Source organism: Berghia stephanieae, chromosome 5, assembly GCF_034508935.2.
Source record: "Berghia stephanieae isolate SIO BIC M18660-M18661 chromosome 5, UCSD_Bste_1.3, whole genome shotgun sequence".
NCBI lineage: Eukaryota > Metazoa > Mollusca > Gastropoda > Nudibranchia > Aeolidiidae > Berghia > Berghia stephanieae.
Genome location: NC_088364.1, coordinates 40,997,164 through 41,017,163, shown reverse-complemented (window position 1 = coordinate 41,017,163; position 20,000 = coordinate 40,997,164). Strand labels below are relative to the sequence as shown.

General features: G+C 32.7%; 1 protein-coding gene across 2 annotated transcripts in view; it reads left to right on the top strand.

Annotated features, from left to right (window-relative positions):
• LOC144972926 (uncharacterized) overlaps positions 1 to 20,000 on the top strand; it is a 148,083-nt gene that overhangs the window by 95,251 nt on the left and 32,832 nt on the right. For both annotated transcript variants that reach the window (XM_078914752.1, XM_078914751.1), the window contains 29 exons: positions 1 to 100; positions 556 to 684; positions 1,240 to 1,425; positions 1,727 to 1,864; positions 2,215 to 2,403; positions 2,784 to 2,900; positions 3,776 to 3,958; positions 4,360 to 4,482; positions 5,039 to 5,224; positions 5,787 to 5,915; positions 6,965 to 7,153; positions 7,531 to 7,656; positions 8,138 to 8,320; positions 9,046 to 9,174; positions 9,481 to 9,663; positions 10,187 to 10,321; positions 10,706 to 10,891; positions 11,358 to 11,480; positions 11,991 to 12,173; positions 12,586 to 12,708; positions 13,075 to 13,257; positions 13,873 to 13,995; positions 14,245 to 14,427; positions 14,907 to 15,029; positions 16,008 to 16,193; positions 17,568 to 17,696; positions 18,086 to 18,268; positions 19,055 to 19,168; positions 19,654 to 19,839. The exon at positions 1 to 100 is cut by the window's left edge and continues 86 nt beyond it. In XM_078914752.1, the coding sequence (XP_078770878.1) occupies positions 1 to 100; positions 556 to 684; positions 1,240 to 1,425; positions 1,727 to 1,864; positions 2,215 to 2,403; positions 2,784 to 2,900; positions 3,776 to 3,958; positions 4,360 to 4,482; positions 5,039 to 5,224; positions 5,787 to 5,915; positions 6,965 to 7,153; positions 7,531 to 7,656; positions 8,138 to 8,320; positions 9,046 to 9,174; positions 9,481 to 9,663; positions 10,187 to 10,321; positions 10,706 to 10,891; positions 11,358 to 11,480; positions 11,991 to 12,173; positions 12,586 to 12,708; positions 13,075 to 13,257; positions 13,873 to 13,995; positions 14,245 to 14,427; positions 14,907 to 15,029; positions 16,008 to 16,193; positions 17,568 to 17,696; positions 18,086 to 18,268; positions 19,055 to 19,168; positions 19,654 to 19,839 (4,450 nt within the window). The remainder of the gene's footprint in view (positions 101 to 555; positions 685 to 1,239; positions 1,426 to 1,726; positions 1,865 to 2,214; positions 2,404 to 2,783; positions 2,901 to 3,775; positions 3,959 to 4,359; positions 4,483 to 5,038; positions 5,225 to 5,786; positions 5,916 to 6,964; positions 7,154 to 7,530; positions 7,657 to 8,137; positions 8,321 to 9,045; positions 9,175 to 9,480; positions 9,664 to 10,186; positions 10,322 to 10,705; positions 10,892 to 11,357; positions 11,481 to 11,990; positions 12,174 to 12,585; positions 12,709 to 13,074; positions 13,258 to 13,872; positions 13,996 to 14,244; positions 14,428 to 14,906; positions 15,030 to 16,007; positions 16,194 to 17,567; positions 17,697 to 18,085; positions 18,269 to 19,054; positions 19,169 to 19,653; positions 19,840 to 20,000) is intronic.

Sequence of the window (20,000 nt, the reverse complement as noted above, 5' to 3'; positions counted from 1 at the left end):
ACCATTCTTCATCAGTCAGCCCTACCAGGCTGTTGTCAATGAAATTTCTCCCATTGGTACCAGCGTCATCAATGTCATCGCCAGGGATGCTGATCTTGTTGTATGTTAATTTCCATTGACAATATGAAACTCTAATGAATTGCAAATGAGCAGAAAATAGAACCCAATAATATTATTCAGCGTAATAGTCTCTAGACCCACTTGTCAGATTTTATTTTTAAGAGCTTTTTTAATCGTCATTAATTAATGACCATTTAATCATTGTTGAATTGTTTGCTTTACAATTAAATATGATTACTGTGTTGAATTGTTGGATATACAGTTGAATAGGTAACACTCTTTAAAAATTTTAAGGAGTATTCCAGACCGTAGATCTTTTTGCAAACTCTTTTTTTGATGACATGGTTTATAAGTTACAAAATGAACATTTTTACGATATATGCTGAATTGTATCATTTATAATTTGACCAACAATTGTAGTTAAATACAAGTTATATACGTTAAATTTATTACAAACATAAAAATGCTACAAAGTTATAACTTTTTAATGTCTAGGGATCCATCAAATACGAATTGATTGGCGATTACCCAGCTCAGAGCTTCTTCAGCATCAACTCTACAACTGGCCGTATCTCAACCTTAACATCACTCAAATCTGACAGTCTTAGAGCTAGTCAGTACAAGGTAAGAGAGATAGAAACTGTAACAATTTTTTTTCTAAATATCAGATGATATTTAAAGTTGCAAATAAGGAATGTGACCAATATTCAGTAGAGGTGTATTTTGATATATTTTTAATAAATTGGAGCCAGGTCACTTCTAGTCATAACAACTGAAAGATTTCAGTAAATACTAGTTAAATATCAATTGAAGCTTCAAAGTCATATAATATATCCTCTCATTCGTGATAAAGCTTTTACTCTGGGATTTTTTAATATTTTATTTTTATAAAAGTAAATCCACCCATTAAGCCTGGCTGTCTGAGTTTTCCTCTTATGAAAATAAAAAAATTATGTAACAAATATGCAACATTACCTGTAGGAAAAAAAAGATTATAGGATCTAAACCTGGGCACTAATTTTGGCCTTCTATTTTTGCCACGAATACCACTGATTATCTACAAACTGTAATTTCTATCAAGTTACTTTGTATGGTACAGCGAATCCATGAATAGGGTTATTTCTGTATGTAAATGTTTGTTACTATAATGTAACCAGTGATCATTTCCCTATCTCACAGGCTCGAGTGATTGCCTACGACACCCTCCGTCCAAACACCCGTGCCACAGCTACAGTTGATATCACTGTTCTGAGAAACCCCAACTCACCTCAGTGGTTGGCCAGTGACTATATTACTACCATCTCCGAGAACCTGCCAGTCGGCTCCACTGTGTTCAACATCACTGCAACTGACAGGGATGTAGATGTAAGTTCATTTTTGATATTTAAACTGTATTCTATTATTAATACAAGTTAACTTATCCTATTTATCAACTCAAATAATTATTTAGAATAATGGGAACTAGAAGTTTGATATTTGAAATATTATAAAACTTCAATTTTCCCCCAAACAATTTTCAAAATTATCACAATTTATTACTTGTGTGTTGAATTTGTATTAAGTGACATTTTTATCTCCCTTTTATCATAATTTTGATGGTTTACATTTTGACCCGAAACCAAGAATTTTCAAATTGTTTATAAATTTGCATCTCTCTTATCTCCAGGATGTCATCACATACGAGATTACTTCACAGACAGCAACTCCATTCTCTCCTCTCATCCCATATTTCTACATTGATAGAATCGGCGGAATCATCACACTGAGACAGCCTGTTGCCAATGTTAACATCACACAATTCAGAGTAAGAAATTTATATTAACCCAGAAGTTGATTTTTTAAACTATTATTAAAACAGCTTGATATTAAATTATATTTTACACCTTAAGATGTATTCTGTGGAAGTTAGAATAACAGAGTAAATGGTCAACCCTTATGGTAAAATATTATATTGTTCTTAACCTGAGATCTCTTTTCAACAATCAATACGAAACGTCTAGACAATGGTTCAACCCCGCCACAAATCGATCATTCATAAATACGTGTAATCATTGCCTTTAAATCTGAAGGATGACCATATTGTAAAGATTGCGGAAGTATAGAATACGTAGATCGTTGATGATATTGTGTTCATACAATATTTCTTTTTTCCAGCTTTCACTGAAGGCCTGTGACAGTGGTGTTCCTCAAAGGTGTGCTGACATTGTAGGCACAGTAATTGTCACCCGTAACCAGTTTGCTCCAGAATTCCAGAGCCTTCCATACCAGATTATATTAAATGAAGACAGAGTTCCATCTAATGATGCTCTTCTCATTGTGTCTGCAAGAGACAGAGATTTGGTTGTAAGTGTGAATACATTCTTTGAGCTTGAGTTTTATCTTAGAATATTACAGATGTCATGAATTATTCACCCAATACATAACATGACATGTGGTTCAAACTGTCCCTTATTGGCTGAAGATGACATACCACTAATTCTCTTTATGTGGATAGTACTTTAATAAAATCCTTTAACTGATAAAGATTTTATTGAAATATTTCTGAATTATTGGCTTAAGTTTTCCTTTGTATATTAATTTAATTGGATGTCATCCTATTTAAAAGAAATAATATAAAAATTAAATTTCAAGTCCACAAAATTGTTTTAGTTTCACTCATCTTCATTGTGAACCACTTTAAGTCGTCCTTGTTTCATAACAGTGAATAATATTGATGTTTGCAGGGATCAATCGTATATGAGCAAACCTTACCGGGTGTGGCTTACTTCAATGTCAACCCTCAGTCTGGTGCCATTACGCTGGTTTCATCATTACGCTTGGATAGTAGGATTCAGATTGTGGTAAGTTGAATGTTTTTTCGTGTTTTGATGATTTAGGGTCATTGTGTATTTTTCATGTCATAAAAACTTTCCTAGCATTTTCAGTGGTGTACGGGTAGAATTATGATTGCTTATATAATGGTTATATGAAAGAACTACTTAAGGTCGCCTTTTCAAAAAGAAATAAAATTAATTTTGGGTCGTTATTTTATATTTGAACAAGTTCCAATTCTGTATCAAGATATACATTTTCCTGTCATTATCACTATCATCTCTACAGCTAGCTCTGCTACCAAGATTAATATTTGTCGATATGTTTTTACCATTAAACCATTGTCAAATCAAATTATATATATATATATATATATATATATATATATATATATATATATATATATATATATATATATAATATATATATATATATTATATATATATATATATATATATATATATATATAGAGAGAGAGAGAGAGAGAGAGAGAGATAGAGAGGGAGAGAGAGAGAGAGACAAAGACAGAGAGAGAGAGAGAGAGAGAGTATTAATATAATTATCATTATTATTATTATTATTATTATTATTATTATTATTATTATTATTATTATTATTATTATTATTATTATTATTATTATTATTATTTTATTATTATTTATTATTATTATTATTATTATTATTATTATTATTATTATTATTATTATTATTATTATTATTATTATTATTATTATTATTGACACAGTCCTCATACCATACAATCAATTAATCTTAACAGCTCTTAAATCATCGATGTGCTCAGATTTTAAGTACACCACAAGCCAGTCTGATACTTTATTTGACTGTTGATACACTTGTTTACATGTTCACACTCAAACAAAGCAAAATTTCTTTCTCATAACAGTTCCAAGTTGTTGCCTATGATGACAACGACCCAATTCGTCGCACAACTGCCGATGTAACTGTTTTAGTGTCACGTAACCCAAGTGGGCCTGTCTTCTTGTTGGATCCCTATGAACAGACCATCCCAGAAAACTTTGCTCTTGGAGATATTGTAGTCAACACTACTGCTGTAGATTCTGATGGGGTAAGAGAATTGATTTTCTCTAGTTAGTGCTTGGATATTTTTTATGTAGAGTACTATATTTACTGATACTAAGCAACACCTATACAACATTCCCCCATTATTAAAAGTAAACAGACTACACCTGAGCTGTTATATAAGACATCTTACCCTTATTTACATTGAAGAAATGACACAAAAGACATGCTATATAATTTTCAGATACATGAGTGAAAAGTTATCTTAGTATGATTTGCTTTAAAATTCTTTTTTTAAAAATTGCTATTGTTTAATGAACAATGATTTTAAAAGCCCGAAGATCGAATTGAAAACGAAATCATTCTATTTATAAATATTTCAAAATGGCATGGTTTGTCTACTTTTATTGAACTTCAATAATTACAATCTTTTATCAAAATTCACAGGATGCTCTGCGCTACTCCATCTTGACTGACGCTTCTGATCCTGGCTTCTTTTACATCAACCCTGACAATGGTATCATTACCCTCAGGAGATTGTTGCCAGAGTCTGATCTCACAAGATTCCAGGTAAAAGGTCTCAATCATTAATGATAAAATTGTAAATAAGGATTCTTGTAGAAAATGATATAAAATGAAAGATTAAAACCTACATTAAAATATTAAATGCGGATGAATGTGTTTATAATAAAGATCATAGGTTATAGTGAGTGTATATTTCTTAATCAAAATGAAAAGATCAGATGCTGGGCAAAATGAAATGTTAAAATGTGTATGAATGAATACATGAGTCAACTACGATTCTACAATGAAAAAAATATAATATGGTTTTTAAAATATATAATGGGAAGTACGATTTTGGTATTTGTTGACCTATATATCTAGTTAAACAAAAACTATACTGTCAATACTTTGAAAGAGTAGACTGAATTTCCTTTTAATCGCAATTAATTTCATTGCTTATCTGGCTATATCTTCAAACCTATTTTTATAAAGAAAGCAGCATGATATAACTAAGCTTCAATGAATGCCTGGTCAAAGCAATGCCTCTGCTCTTTTAGTGAAAACAATAAGATGTGAATTTAATTGGAGACAAATCAACTGCAATGTGACATTTTTCTTCCAGCTCACTATTTCTGTGAATGATCAGCGAATTCCAGCTAAGTCAGACATTGCCAATGTTTTCATCAACGTCGTGCGTGACAACCAGGCGCCATTCTTCCTGGGCAGGAACTACAACGCCACGATTGTGGAGACCTCTGCTGTTTCCAGCAGTGTAATCTCAGTGCAGGCAGATGACAGAGATCTTGTGGTTTGTGGTTTCTTTTATCACATTTAGAATAGTCTCACATGAATATTGAATGAGGGCCTCAATATATTTTATTATTTGGAGCTTTTTTTTCGTACATCTTTTTTAGATGTAGTTGAAATTTATGTCAACGTTGTCCCCACACCCCAAACTGTTACATCCTTATTCTCCCGCCTCTATCATGCAATCATTTAAATAGCTAAAGATCATTGCATTTTCTTTGTGATACTTAAAGACAAATAATACAAAGAATGAAGAAATGAATGCTCCTTATTTTAACACCAATTTTGTGAGAGCTTTCCTTAAAAATATTGTGAAACAACTTGAGAGCATTTTATCCATATAACAAGGAATGTGAGTTAGTGACAATAATATTAAACGAATTCATATGAGAATATAAAGTACTTCCTCTTTTTAAAAGATGCTTTTTCATGTTACATAAACTATTATTTTTTTTTTTTGGCACATGTGTATATGCATCTTAGACAGGATTTATAAAACAATCTGAATTTATTATTCATAAAGTTATTTAGAGTAAACTCATCGTTAAATTTAATACTTTCAGGGAAGGATTTTCTATCAAGCCATTGGAATTTACCCAGCTAATGAGTTCTTTGACATCAATGTCATCTCCGGCCGTATTAACGTTATCAAGAACCTGCAGCAAGATCCTCTCTTGGCTACCTCATACACGGTAATAAGATGTCTCTTACTACTCAAACAGGACATTTTTGTTTCTACAATTGTCAATTATTGATAGTATGTGTAATTAAAAACTAATAGCAAGTACTTTGAGTAACACAATTGTGTGTAATTAAACAGTAATAGCAAGGTGCTTTGAAAATCTTAAGGAAAGTTACTTTGAGAAATAATTTGATTAAATTCCCTTATTTTATACTGTTCATACCGTTATGTTCAATTCGATTCTCCACAGCTGAAAACCATTAATCCCTGCTTCTAAATATGTGAAATAGAGAGAGAAAAAAATGCAATTGTAGACGGTGGACCGATCCTCAAACACTTGGGGCTGCTACAGTAAAACGATGAAAATGATGATGACGATAATGATGATAATGATTATGATGATGCTGATTATGATGCTGCTGCTGCTGATGATTATGATGATGACGATGATGATAATGATGATGATGATGATGATGATGATGATGATGATGATGATGATGATGATGATGATGATGTACACCTGGAGAGCGAGATGTTTCAAAATAACATGGGATTGTTTACTGACAATAGAGATTTGTACATGTTGAACTTTGTGTTTCTATTCACCACATTCTTTTAATGCTCGTGTGACTCATAATGCGTTTAATAGACATAGTGTTTAACACAAATACATCTAACTTCTGAGCGTAGCATTTTGATGATATTTAAAAGGGAAAAAAAACAGAATTGAAAAAACACTTGAGCTATTATAATCTACAATATTCACAATATGTCCTCGAACTCAAAGTGCTTTATAAGGGTCCAACACCAACGACAACGCTTTATATGCAAGAAGAGATATAATACACACTTGTAATGTGCTTTTCTAAAAAAGACAATGACTAGTTATTGCCAGGTAATCTAATTTACATAAAGAGATTTTATCAAGACCTCAACTCAGCGCCACTCACAGCAGGACTCAAACCTGGGACATTTGGTCAGAAGTTGAGTGTTTTGCTAATAGACAAAAATGCCGCTATAATGTAAATCATCATTATATTGTATTTTTGTATCGTACAGCTGAGAGTAATAGCCTACGATTCTGCTTATGCTGCCAATAGAGCAACCAGCGATGTGACCATTTTTGTGCTTCGTAACGTCAATGGTCCCATCTTTGTTCCATCTGCAACCTATCAAGAATCGGTTACTGAGGATATTTCTATTGGTACAAGTATTCTGAGAGTTTCTGCAGAAGATCGTGATGCAGGGGTATGTTCATTGGGATTGTGTTGAAAATTATTATATTATTCAAAATTTAATTCTAGTTACGTATTTAGTTATTTACTCATTTATACATTTATTACTTTATTTATATATTTTTGAATGATAAATATAACATTTAGAAAATGTATTTTAACATCATTTATGACTACAAACATTTTCAGGGGATTGAAATAAAATTTCAAAACCAACATTTTTTAACTGTTTGCTTTACACAAGCAATCAGATAGATTTATCTTATGACACAATTCTATCTCAAATAACATTCATCTTTATTTGATTTAAAAAATCTGTTATAGTACAGTATTTAACCAACAAATTTGTAAAAAAAAACTTCTTCAATCAAACTAATTGTGTCTCCTTAGGATATCGTTACTTATGAGCTTCTGAATTCGACATCAAATGGAACTCTGTACTTCTTCCTGGATCGTGACACTGGTGAGATCAGCAACAGGAGAGCTTTGACAGAGGCTCCTGTCAGTCTTTACACTGTGAGTATTAAAAATTCTAGCCAGGTATTACCTTTGTAAGTGGACGAAATTTAAACAAGCTAAAAAAAAACGTTGAAACTCCTAACCACTCCTTTCATTTCAACATCAACAACAAAATCTAAACAAAGTGAGCACCTGTATGGAAAATTGGAAAAGTTTTTGAAAAAATATTCAGTCAGTTTCATCAAGTGACAGTATGATATTATTATTATTATTATTATTATTATTATTATTATTATTATTATTATTATTATTATTATTATTATTATTATATTATTATTATTATTATTATTATTATTATTATTATTATTATTATTGTGATCATCATCACCATCATCATTATAATCCTCGTCGTCATTATCATCATCATCATCATCATCATCATCATCATCATCATCATCATCATCTCTATGAAAACGTTATCACCACCATCACATCCGCCTTTAGTTTTAATGCCTTTTTAAAAAAAATAATATTTCAGTTGACCGTGAATGCCAAGGACAACCGAGGCCGTAATGCCCTTGCATCAGTCCGTATCATCATCAACAGAGTCGTGGACCAACCTCCTGTTTTTGTCAACACTCCATACAGGACTATTATTGATGTCAACAGGGCTGTTAACTCTACTGTCTTCAGAGTTGATGCCGTTGATCCAGATGCTAGGGTAAGACACAGTCAAACATGTACTCTCAAAGTATTGCAACAAATTAAGTATACAATATTTCAAAAGAATACAAAATACCAAACACTTCAGCCAACAACAAACCCCCCCCCCCCCCCCCCCCCCCCCCCCCAAAAAAAAACCCCCATAAATACATAGCTTAAAAACCCAGATTGACAGCTGCCTATCAGGGATTTTAAGTAATGTATTTACGTTTTAATTGTGTTTTGTTTGTTGGCTGAAGAAGGGTTTTGAGCCAAAAATGTTCGTGTCTGGTATGTTGTTCTTGTTTGGAGTTTCTCAAGGATATAAAAGAGACTTTCAATAGCTCAGTGATAGGGCACTTGACTCACAAAGAAAGAAACCAGTATCAGGCCTGGGTGTAGTAAACATCGACATATTGCCTAATACAATTTTCCCCAATATATATAGCGCAATGTAGACTTATAATATGATATAATTATTTATATGAAAGTTCAATACAACAGCTAATGTAATCTTTTTGTCTCTATTACTTTCAAAACTACTGTTTTAAGAACCTTAGACTTAATATGTACCAAATTTCAGACCTTTATATTTTTCTTTACATGATATAAAAATCTGGTTTGCTAAAATAATGCCGAGCTAGATAAAATTTTGTTTGTTTTTGTGTTTATCTAATAAGTATATGTTCCATTCTTTTTTTCAACATGAAATATTTTATACATTTAATAATTGTCCATTTTCAGAGCAATATTGGTTACAATTTAGTCGGGTATTTCCCAGGAAGCAGCTACTTTGAATTGGATTCCAACAATGGCCAAATCACTCTCAAACAAAGCATTCTTAATGATCCATTCGCTTCACTTTTGTATGTGGTAAGTTGAACTCAAATATGCTTCAATACATGTCATTTGATCAAGTTTTAAAGATCTAAGAGAAATGTTTACCCATGAACTGATGCATTTATAAATAATGATGCCATATATTCATATTGGCCCTATTTAAATTTATTTTTGTTATCATGTTTTTTTTTTAATCAGCAGTAACAACACACTTGAAAGCTATATTTGGAGAGAATTGTGTTTAAATATAATGATCAACATTTAACGTATAAAATCTTTTGCTTTATCATTTTAAAAAATTGATAATAGCAGTTTAATTAATCTTTTTTTAAATTTTAGCTGAGAGTAGAAGCTTTTGAAGTGTTGAGACCTGACGTCCGTGTTGCAGAGGATGTACGCATTGATGTCACACGTAACCCCAATGCTCCTCAGTTCAGCTCTAACTTCTATGTGGAAACCATCTCTGAATCAGAGCCTCAGGGCCAGAGTGTTCTTACTGTCATTGCTACTGATGCTGATGGGGTATGTGTAAAAAATTGAAGAAACTGTAAAGATGAATATATAAGCCTTGAATCCTAAGACAAACTTTAGGATTTTACTTTTGGTAAAGGCATTTTGTGTCTGCTACATAAAAATTAAATGTGAGATGATAGAGATGGCATTTTTTTTAAATTGTTAATGCTGTGACCATTAGTAAAATGCTTAAGAGTTCAAAGCAAATTTGGTATCAAATATATATATTATTATCGTGCAACACTTCTGACATTAAATCAAAAGTAGAATGCAAGTCTTATGAAAGGAAAAGATTACAGTTATTTCGCACATGGTGCCTGAAATTGTAATTTTTAAAAGAAAACCCCACAAATTATGATTTTATGGTTGCGTTTTATGAAATTGAAGTTTCATCCGCAATCTTCAAAAATTCATGCTAAATTGATTATTATATGAATTAGGCATTCCAAAAGAAAGTGGAGGTTATGTCTTAACTAACTTGTATGAGGTCTTGTTTTTTATCTGTAACCTTTAACCATTTTGATATTATCAGGACACTACCAGCTACGAGCTTGATGTCACGACACAAAATGGTCTCAATGCTCAAGAGTTCTTTTACATCAATCCTACCACTGGCGTTATCTTCATCAGAAGGAATTTGAGGGAAAGCGTTCTCAATGAATACTTGGTGAGCTTCTTGTTGTTAATGAAGTGAGAGAGAGAGAGAGAGAGAGAGAGAGAGAGAGAGAGAGAGAAAGGGGGGGAGAGAGAGAGAGAGAGAGAGAGAGAGAGAGGGTGGGGGGAAGAGAGAGAGAGATGAAGAGAGACCTTGATAGATATATCTAGAGAGAGAGACATAGAAAGGGAGAGATAGATAGATAGATAGAGAGAGAGAGAGAGAGAGAGAGAGAGAGAGAGGGTGGGGGGAAGAGAGAGAGATGAAGAGAGACCTTGATAGATATATCCAAAGAGAGAGAAAGAGAGGGAGAGAAAGAGAGAGAGAGAGAGAGAGAGAGAGAGAGAGAGAGAGATGTGCATGCTTATCTTGGTGTCATACCTTCCTTGTCTCCAGTTTACTGTGATTACTCGTGATAGTGGCTATCCTCAACTCAGTGACCAGGCTTCAGTCCAGATCAATATCCAGAGAGATGAGTTCAAGCCAACATTCACCAACGCCGAATACTTTATTACTATTTTGGAAACAGCCGGCATCAACGATACCATTATTGTTGTCACTGCAACAGATAATGATTTACAGGTAAACCGAATTTACTAACAGAACTATTTGTAAACGGAGTGTTGTTATAATTAGATATTCTACTCCTTTTTGATTGATTATAGAAATGTTGGCTTCCCGCACTTAACATATACTTAGATTTCGTGTTTTTATGTTGTTTATTGTTATGTTTGGTATTCATTCTTTAATTAATTGAAATAAGTCTTTAGATACGAGTTCCTAACTGAAGTGTGAAAAAAGTTAATGAGATGTAAATGGCATAGTGGGCAACACAAGTCTTCTATTCTTGCTTGCACATGTGATATACATTTACATTTGTCACAGGACGAGAGACCATACCACTGAATCACTGAGCCACACAAACAGGTTGTTATAAACTGTGAAAATTGGCCAAATAAATATGTATATTTGTCTGTTTATTTTTCCACTGTTCTTTTGTCTGATTCATGACACATTTTTTAAAAATCTGCAATTTCCTCACTACCAGAATGTGATCAGGTACAATGCTATCGGTGATGGGTCAGCCCTTGCCTTCTTCTCTTTCAATGAAGTGACTGGGGCCGTGCAAGTAAAGAAAGACTTGAGGCAAGACAGTCTGGATCAGTATGTGGTAAGTATTAATAATTCACGATGATAATGATCGTTTAAGGTATTTTGTAGTTGATGATATCCGTGTTTATTTGAACTATTTTAATGATATTGCTTCATTCAAATAAGGTAATTCAATTATTGAGTTATGCAATGAATTCATTCATTATTTTTCATGCCTTTATTGTATAATATGAGGTGAAGGAGTTATTACTGTCGTCCTTCCTTCAGAACTGTTAGGCCCATGGAGCCGGAGTTTATCCCGGTTTCTATAGTGTGAAACGGACAATAGCAATTGCTTGCTACTCTTTGAATAGGGCGCTAGTCTATCACAAAGTACTTTCCACCAGATCTAACAGACCCAGCTACCCAATCACTGCTGGATGGACAGGGGGGTCAGAAAAAAATCTCGACTGCACCCGGGATCCATCTTGGTCTCTTTGATTTTGAAGCGAGTGCTCTACTAACTGAGCTATCGGGAGTTATTACTGTATTTTTTAAAATTTAATATTCCTCTTACAACTACTTCCAGCTGTCTCTGAGGGCCTATGACACCTTCTATCCAAATAACTTGGGCGCAGCTACTGTTTTCATCACGGTCATCCGTAATCCAAGTGCCCCCATCTTCAGGTTGCCAAACTACGTAGAGACAGTTCCTGAATTCTTGGCTGCTGGCAGCCTCATCTTGACTGTCGATGCTGTTGACCAAGATGGGGTAAGCTTTATGTATGGTGATAAGATTCTAACTTCACTTTTGGAACTACTAATAGAATCTTCCAAATTTACTCTACAGTAGTTCATACCGTGTATTGACGTCCAATATGTGAATTGCTAATTAATTTTTTAAAAGATAAGTTTTGGAAACAGTAAATTATCAAGTGGAATAAAGTTTACTGATTGTTTTAATTTAGGAAATCTAGATGTTGCTTCTCAATATCTCAATATGCTTTACAAATTATTAAAAATGCCCCCAGCTAGTCTTAGCTTTCATCTTAGCCTTATTCTTATCTCCCTTTTCAGGAATACACAAAAATATATTTTTAACGTTTTTAATTTGAATATGAAATTGTGGAAATATCCTATACATTCTCATTTTGACTGCTTATACTGCTTTTATCTCTATTCAGGATGTGCCATCATATAGACTCTTGAATGAGGGTGGTTGCTTGGATTACTTCTACATTTCACCAGACACTGGAGCCTTCTCACTGAGACAGACTCTCTTCCAGAACTCTGTCACCCGATATGTGGTAAGATTATAATTCGTTTAGAAAAGGCTCATTATTCGTTTGATAATGTTAATGAAAGAATAATATACACTAACGGAATTTAAGTAGAATAACTTGTACTTAATTTAAGAAACTGCCCAGGTTATGTCAGCAAATTTTGTTTGCTTTCTAATTTTTCGTTTTAAATTTGTCTTTCCTTAATTTTGTTAATAGTTGTGGCAATGTGGCTGTTGCTGTTCTAATTTGATGATTGTTTATAATGGTTTAACAACACTTGCGACACTTTTAAGTAATTTAAGCGTCAGTGGTGTAGCTGGTTCATAGAAAAATGCTTTATTTTTAATATACCCTCTTCCGAATCACTAACATATATCCTTTTCTTATCAGTGTATTGTCCAAGCTAGTGACCAACGCCAGTTGGCTAAGGTAACGAATGCAACAGTGGTTATCAATGTCCTGAGAAGTGTTGGCCCAGTCTTTGTAGATACTCCATACAGTTTTGTCATCCAGGAACAAACTCAGATCGGAATCAGCGTGTATAGGGTCTCTGCTCAAGATGCTGATCTGACTGTAAGTAATTTGTGTGCTGTTGTCTTTTTTTGCCTGTATTACAAAATTGGAGGGACAAGGTTGAGGGGGGAGGGGAACGAGAAAGCAAGAAGGAGAGAGAGAGTGGGGGAGAGAGAAAGACAGAGAGAGAGAGAGAGAGAGAGAGAGAGAGAGAGAGAGAGAGAGAGAGAGAGAGAGAGAAACAAGGTTTAATGTGAAGAAAAGTAAAACCACATTAAAAATGTTTTCCCTGTATCAAAATGGAACAGGTGTACATTAAGACAGAGACATTTTGTGGGAAAATCTATAACTTTATGAACAATTTGTTGTCATCGATGACAAGAAGAAGATGTTATAATGACGTCTGGATTCCTGGCTTTAGACAACAAAGTAGTGGTGTATTTAAAAAATACATGAGGGGATGATTTCAGAAATAGAGTGCTATATGATATCTATTGTCGTCATTGTCTTGTCATACAAAAAGTACTTACTAGATTTATACGTTTATATAAACAAATGCCATTTGAATGATTAAAACAGTCGAAAGTATTGATATGACTTTGTTTATAATTCAAATATTTAAAACATACAGAGATTGGTTTATTGATTTATATCAAACTGATTGATTTATTACAGGGAAGAATTGTTTATGAGGTCATTGGTGATGCCCCTGCTCCAAGTTACTTTGCTGTTAACTCATCAACTGGTGTTATCTCACCAAGAATTAGTTTGACCATTGACAACACGCAGAATTACAAGGTATGTCATTTCTACTTTTTGATAATTATCGTTCTTCTAATAAGTGGTAAACTAATATAATTTAAATTTGTGCAAGACTTTTCTACATAATATCCTTAATCAAAGTATACAAAGCGAGCAAGGATGAAAAATGATTTGCTCAGCCGAATAAGTAGGTGTTACGTGTGTATGTAGCTCATTATGTCAAACACAATAAATTCTAACAATGACCTATAGTATTTGCATCTCCTTTCTCTTTACGTTTAAAAGCTGGTGGTTCGTGCATATGATTCAGCCTTCCCACAACAAGTGGCAACTGCAGATGTGAATATTTTCGTGATTCGTAATGAGAATCCGCCAATCTTCATCAGGGAGCCCTACACTGTTGATATCACAGAAGACTTTGGTCTAGGTGGAAGCCTCATCAGGGTTACTGCCGTGGACAGTGACAATGTAAGAAATAGTTGATATTTAGATGCTATATATAATATATAACATGCGGTTAGCATTCATAGAATACTTACCCTTGGTTTATTGCTGTGCTGTAGAGTGTTTATTTATCTTCATGGTAACCTCATTTTTCTTTGATTTCAAATAAGGACGTTTTGTTATGTATGATTGTGTATGTTTGTCTATGTGTGTGTGTGTGTGTGTGTGTGTGTGTGCGCGAGTGTGTGTGGGAATGTATTTTTAGGGAGAGCTTGTTTTCATTTTTTTTAAATTGTTAAATTTATTGTTAGCTTGTCATATTGTAATAGTAATTTGTGATTATATACTCCGTTTTAACGATGTATTCTACGTTAGCTTGGTACAATAAAGATAGAATCATAGATTTATATCTTTTTGAAATGCAAAATGAATACTGCTTCAGTGAATTATAACTCCTATGCACGCGTCATTTTGCATCGTTTCCTTTGACTGTGCTTTTTCAGGACACTGTGAGGTACAGTCTGGTTGGAGAAGACACAGCTCTGGATTTCTTTTACCTCAACCCTGACACGGGTGACATTTACCTTACAAGGCAACTCAGCCTTACCACCTCCACCTCCTTCAACGTAAGCTCTTTCCCTATTTAACATAATATGTCTTCTCGTGGTTATCTTCTTTATGATAAATGGAGTAAGCAAGATAATGTCAAAAAGGTTGACATACACATGTTAAAGCATCCAAGAACAACACATTTGAATGGAAATGATTTTTAAAACAACATGGACTTAGACAGCATCGAGAAGTGGGATTGATTATCTATTTATGTTCCTGTTTTTAACTAGACATGTGACACGTTTTTAATTGTATAATATATATTTTTCTACTTGCATGTATGCATAGTCAAATATGTTTATGTTATGGTTTCATGGAGTTTTTTATGCTTCTTTCTATTCTCAAGATTTTATTGTAAAGCCCTCCATAGGAAATATGCGCTATATACGTGCAATTTATTTAATGATATGTTTTATTGTATTTATGTTAATATAAGCAAATAATTCATTAACAGTTTATTTTCTATTCTTATTATTTTATTTTTTGTTGCTTTAATTTTATTGTTTCCTTTTAAATCTTTATTTATTTCCAATTTCCAGTGTAGTGCTTCCTTTTTTAAAATTGATTATCAACTTACAAGGTTCAAATAGTGTTTATGTAAAATTATATGCATTGATATGTTAATTTCTTTTGGAATAAAAAGGCATTAATGTGTGATACAATCTTGCAATTGATTTTGAAAAGATTAACTATTTTACTACATAAATCATTATCAAATAGAATTAATCTGTGTCGCTTCAAAACAAGAGTATATGACTTTGTGATTAACAAATAAATCTTATTTAGTTCGTGCAACTTTCTTGACTTTAAATGATCAGGATCTGGCCCATTAAATGGGAAAAGTTAACGGGTTGATAAAGCCATTTTTTTAGTTGAGAGTAAACCTCTTTAAAATAACAAAATCATGCCCACCAAAACGAAAACCAAAACGACCAAATGTGATTTTGTTTATTAATTATTTTTTTACTGTTTCCCTCTTCACAACCCAACAGCTGAGAATAATTGCATCTGACCAGCAAATCCCTGAGAGAACAGATGAGACAAATGTTCTTGTTCGTGTATCTCGTAATCAATTTGCTCCAGTCTTCTTGAACACACCATACAGGTCTATTGTCCAGGAGACTCGCGCTGTTGGCAGCACAATATTTGCTGTGGAGGGAGAAGATCAGGATCTTAAGGTATATCAATTTATATAATGAGACTAAATTTATTTCTGCTTATTAGTTAAAACGTAACAGTTAGTTTTTAAAACTATATAGTTCAGTGAAATGTATAATTTTTAAAAATACATCGAGAATGTGTCATAACTGACCAGTAGGTTTTTGACCAATAAAAGCATAGAATTTGTGACACACCTTCACACGTTTTTGGACAAATATAATTGGTTGTTTTTAACAATAACGTGAATGATATCGACCTCTCTCTGATCATTGTCATTGTTTTTTATACTGCCAAATGGGTAACTATTTATCACACGATTTTCTCGATCATTATATTATAAACATTTAAATTTCCACATAGTTTTCTGTGTTGGTTCTTTTGGTCAAGTCGTAAAACAGTGGGTATTTTACTTAGACACCTTCCATCAATTATAAACTTCTGTAGTTTGCTATGACAACTATCAGAGAGGCATGGTTGTCTAGGTGTCTATTCTGGATGGGATTCCTGATCTCCCATAGTTGCAAGGGGGGGGGGATACATACTGTGTCTTCTATCCCCTTATATTTGTTTCCAACATGCTTTCTGCCTTTGTCTTGGAATGAGATTACTTGGTTTTGTCTTGGCACTGGCCGGAGTCCTCGCTGAGAGGGAAGCAGTCAAATGCATAGTTATTGTTTTGGGAGATGATATTTTTTTAATTGTAAATCATCTCTCTGTTATGTATTATTATATTTGTTATTTTGAATGTATAATGTAAGCATTTGAGTGTATTCCTCTTTGTTGGATTTTGTGCTTGAGTCCGTATGAGACTTATAGGTGATCTCAAACTAAGTACATTGGTGGTATGCTCTAGGAATCTACATCTGATCCCTATTTGTTCTCAGTTCCCCTATGTCTTACTTTTTCTTGGGTGCTTTAATTGTAATTCTAGAACTTTTTACTATCCCATTTTCTTCCTTTTCACTGGCGCTGATATAACCTAAATGTGTTGCAAGCGCCGTAAAACCATTAAAAACAAAAACAATAGGTGTCTATTCACATTACATTTATTTAGTTATTTGTTTGTTTCTTTTATTTTACTACTGAGCCAGTTATTTATTTATTTATTTATTTATTTATTTATTTATTTATTTGGTATCAGAGTAACAGTCATATATTATTGTGTTCACGGTCTTTTTTTGTCTAGAGCATTTGAAGACTAATCTTCCCTTCCCCCTGTTAAGACTTCTCAATCTACCTGTACTATAACTGAAAAGGTGTGAATGAAACATTATCATACAAAGCGAGAAGAAAATATATATGCTTTGATATAAGCATTTGTATATACGCATCGTATGTTTAAACTGCTGTTTTATGACATAAAAGAATACTTACGCTATTTCATTTTATAGGGTACTTTGATGTACGAAAGCATTGGTCTTTACCCAGCTCAGAGTTTCTTTGCCATTAACAAGACCAATGGCGTTGTCACTATCACTCAGAACTTGAAGAATGATGGATTTGCAAGAGCCGACTACACGGTACGTATATTATTATAATATTTTCGTTTTACAAAAAAAAAATGAGTTAACACTTCCCATAACTAAAAATCATAGCCAGCACCTCCCCCCCCCCCCCCCCCCCCCCCCCCCCCGGTTGACTGACAACCCTTTCTTACAAAATGTAATGATTACTTAACAAATTGATTGTTAAAATTTAAATAATCTCATTCTTTAAAACATGTGGGATAACTCCCTCAGTCATTATGAAGTCTAAGTCTGTTACTTCATTTTTTATTTAATTTTAGATTCACATAAATGAATATCAGTTTAATACATTTAGACTAGGTATGGAGTCTCTTTACTAAAACCAGATTTTAATCAAGTGTTAATGTTCATGTTATCAATTTTTAAAATCTTCCTCTTGACAGCTTCGAGTGGTTGTTTACGACTCTTCCGTGCCTACTCAGAGAGGAACGGCTGACATCAGTATCTCCGTGGTGCGAAACATCAACCCTCCTGTCTTCAGCAGTTCAAGATACACCAAGGTCATCCCTGAGGATTACCCACAAATCACTCCTGTGCTTTCTGTCCTGGCAGTGGATGCTGATAATGTGAGTCATGATGATGATAATGATGGAAATGATGTAATGGTGATGGTGCAGATGAAGAGAATGATTATATTATTTTTACTACTATACCACTGCTATTACTAATATTACTACTACTACTACTACTACTACTACTACTAATACTGCTACACTACTACTACTACTACTACTACTACTACTACTACTACTACTACTACTACTACTACTACTACTACTACTACTACTACTACTCTACTACTACTACTACTACTCCTACTACTTCTACTATTTGTACTATTATTATTATTATTATTATTATTATTATTATTATTATTATTATTATTATTATTATTATTACTATTTAATTTTTTTATTACTATTCTTATTATTATTATTATCATCATCATCATCATCATCATCATCATCATCATCATCATCATCATCATCATCATCATCATCATCATCATCATCATCATTATATCATCATCATCATCATTATTATTATTATTATTTTTATTATTATTATTATTATTATTATTATTATTATTATTATTATTATTATTATTATTATTATTATTATTATTATTATTATTATTATTGTTATTATTATTATTATTAATAATAATAATAATATATTATTATTAATAATAATAATAATATATTATTAATAATAATAATAATAATATATTATTATTAATAATAATAATAATATAGTATTATTATTATTATTGTTATGATCTTTATAATGTAAGTAAATCAAAGCGTATAATTTGGTTGTTTCTTAGTTTATATATTTGTTTATTATTTCAGGACACTGTGACATATGCCCTGAATGGAGACTCATCATTCTTCTACATTGAGAGAATCTCTGGTGATATATTCTTGAGACAACCGCTCATCAATTCTGGCACTGACCGTTATGTGGTAAGGCATCTTTTTCTTTCATGAATAATAGTTCTGTTTTTAATGTATAGATCCTTTCTTCTCCAGTGCATTCATGCCATGCTTAAAACCGTAATTACTTTAGTTTAAGTATAATTGAATTTAAACACATTTTTATTGGAATATGTCACCTGAGAGAGCAATGTGCTAGAAGGAACCAATAAAGGTAGAAAAAAAAAGGAGACAACTCAGAAAGTGAAAGCAGATTAACAGTGATTGGAAAGGGAAGACAACAAATGAATTTGGTACCACGTGGCAACTCATCCATTTTAAAAAAGAAATATCTAGGAGGAATAGAATTAGAATTATAAGCATTATATTTTTTTCTTTTCCATTTTTCTTTAAAGATCTGATTTTTATATGATTTTCATCTAAATGTGTGTAAACAAATGTCCTTGCTTATTATTGCTTTCGATATAATATAAATTAATATAATGTTTTTTCATTTACTCCTTTCTTCTGCTAAGTTTAATGTCATAGCCACTGACAGTGGAAAACCAGCACGTACATCAGAGATTGAGGTAGAAATTATTGTAGAAAGAGACGAGTTCCCACCAGTGTTCCAGAATGAGCCTTACGGAGTCACCATCAGCGAATTGACACCTAACAATTCCATCATTTTCACTGCTTCTGCCATTGATGCTGATCTTGAGGTAAGTGACGTCATTTCATTTGTCTGCCATCATCATTATCATCTTCATTATTATCACGATCAGCATTGTTAGTGATTCCATTAATTTCCTTTAACTCATCATTTGTTCTCTCCTTCTCCTTCTACTTTTCCTCAACGTTATGAATACCTATTCTCATTCTT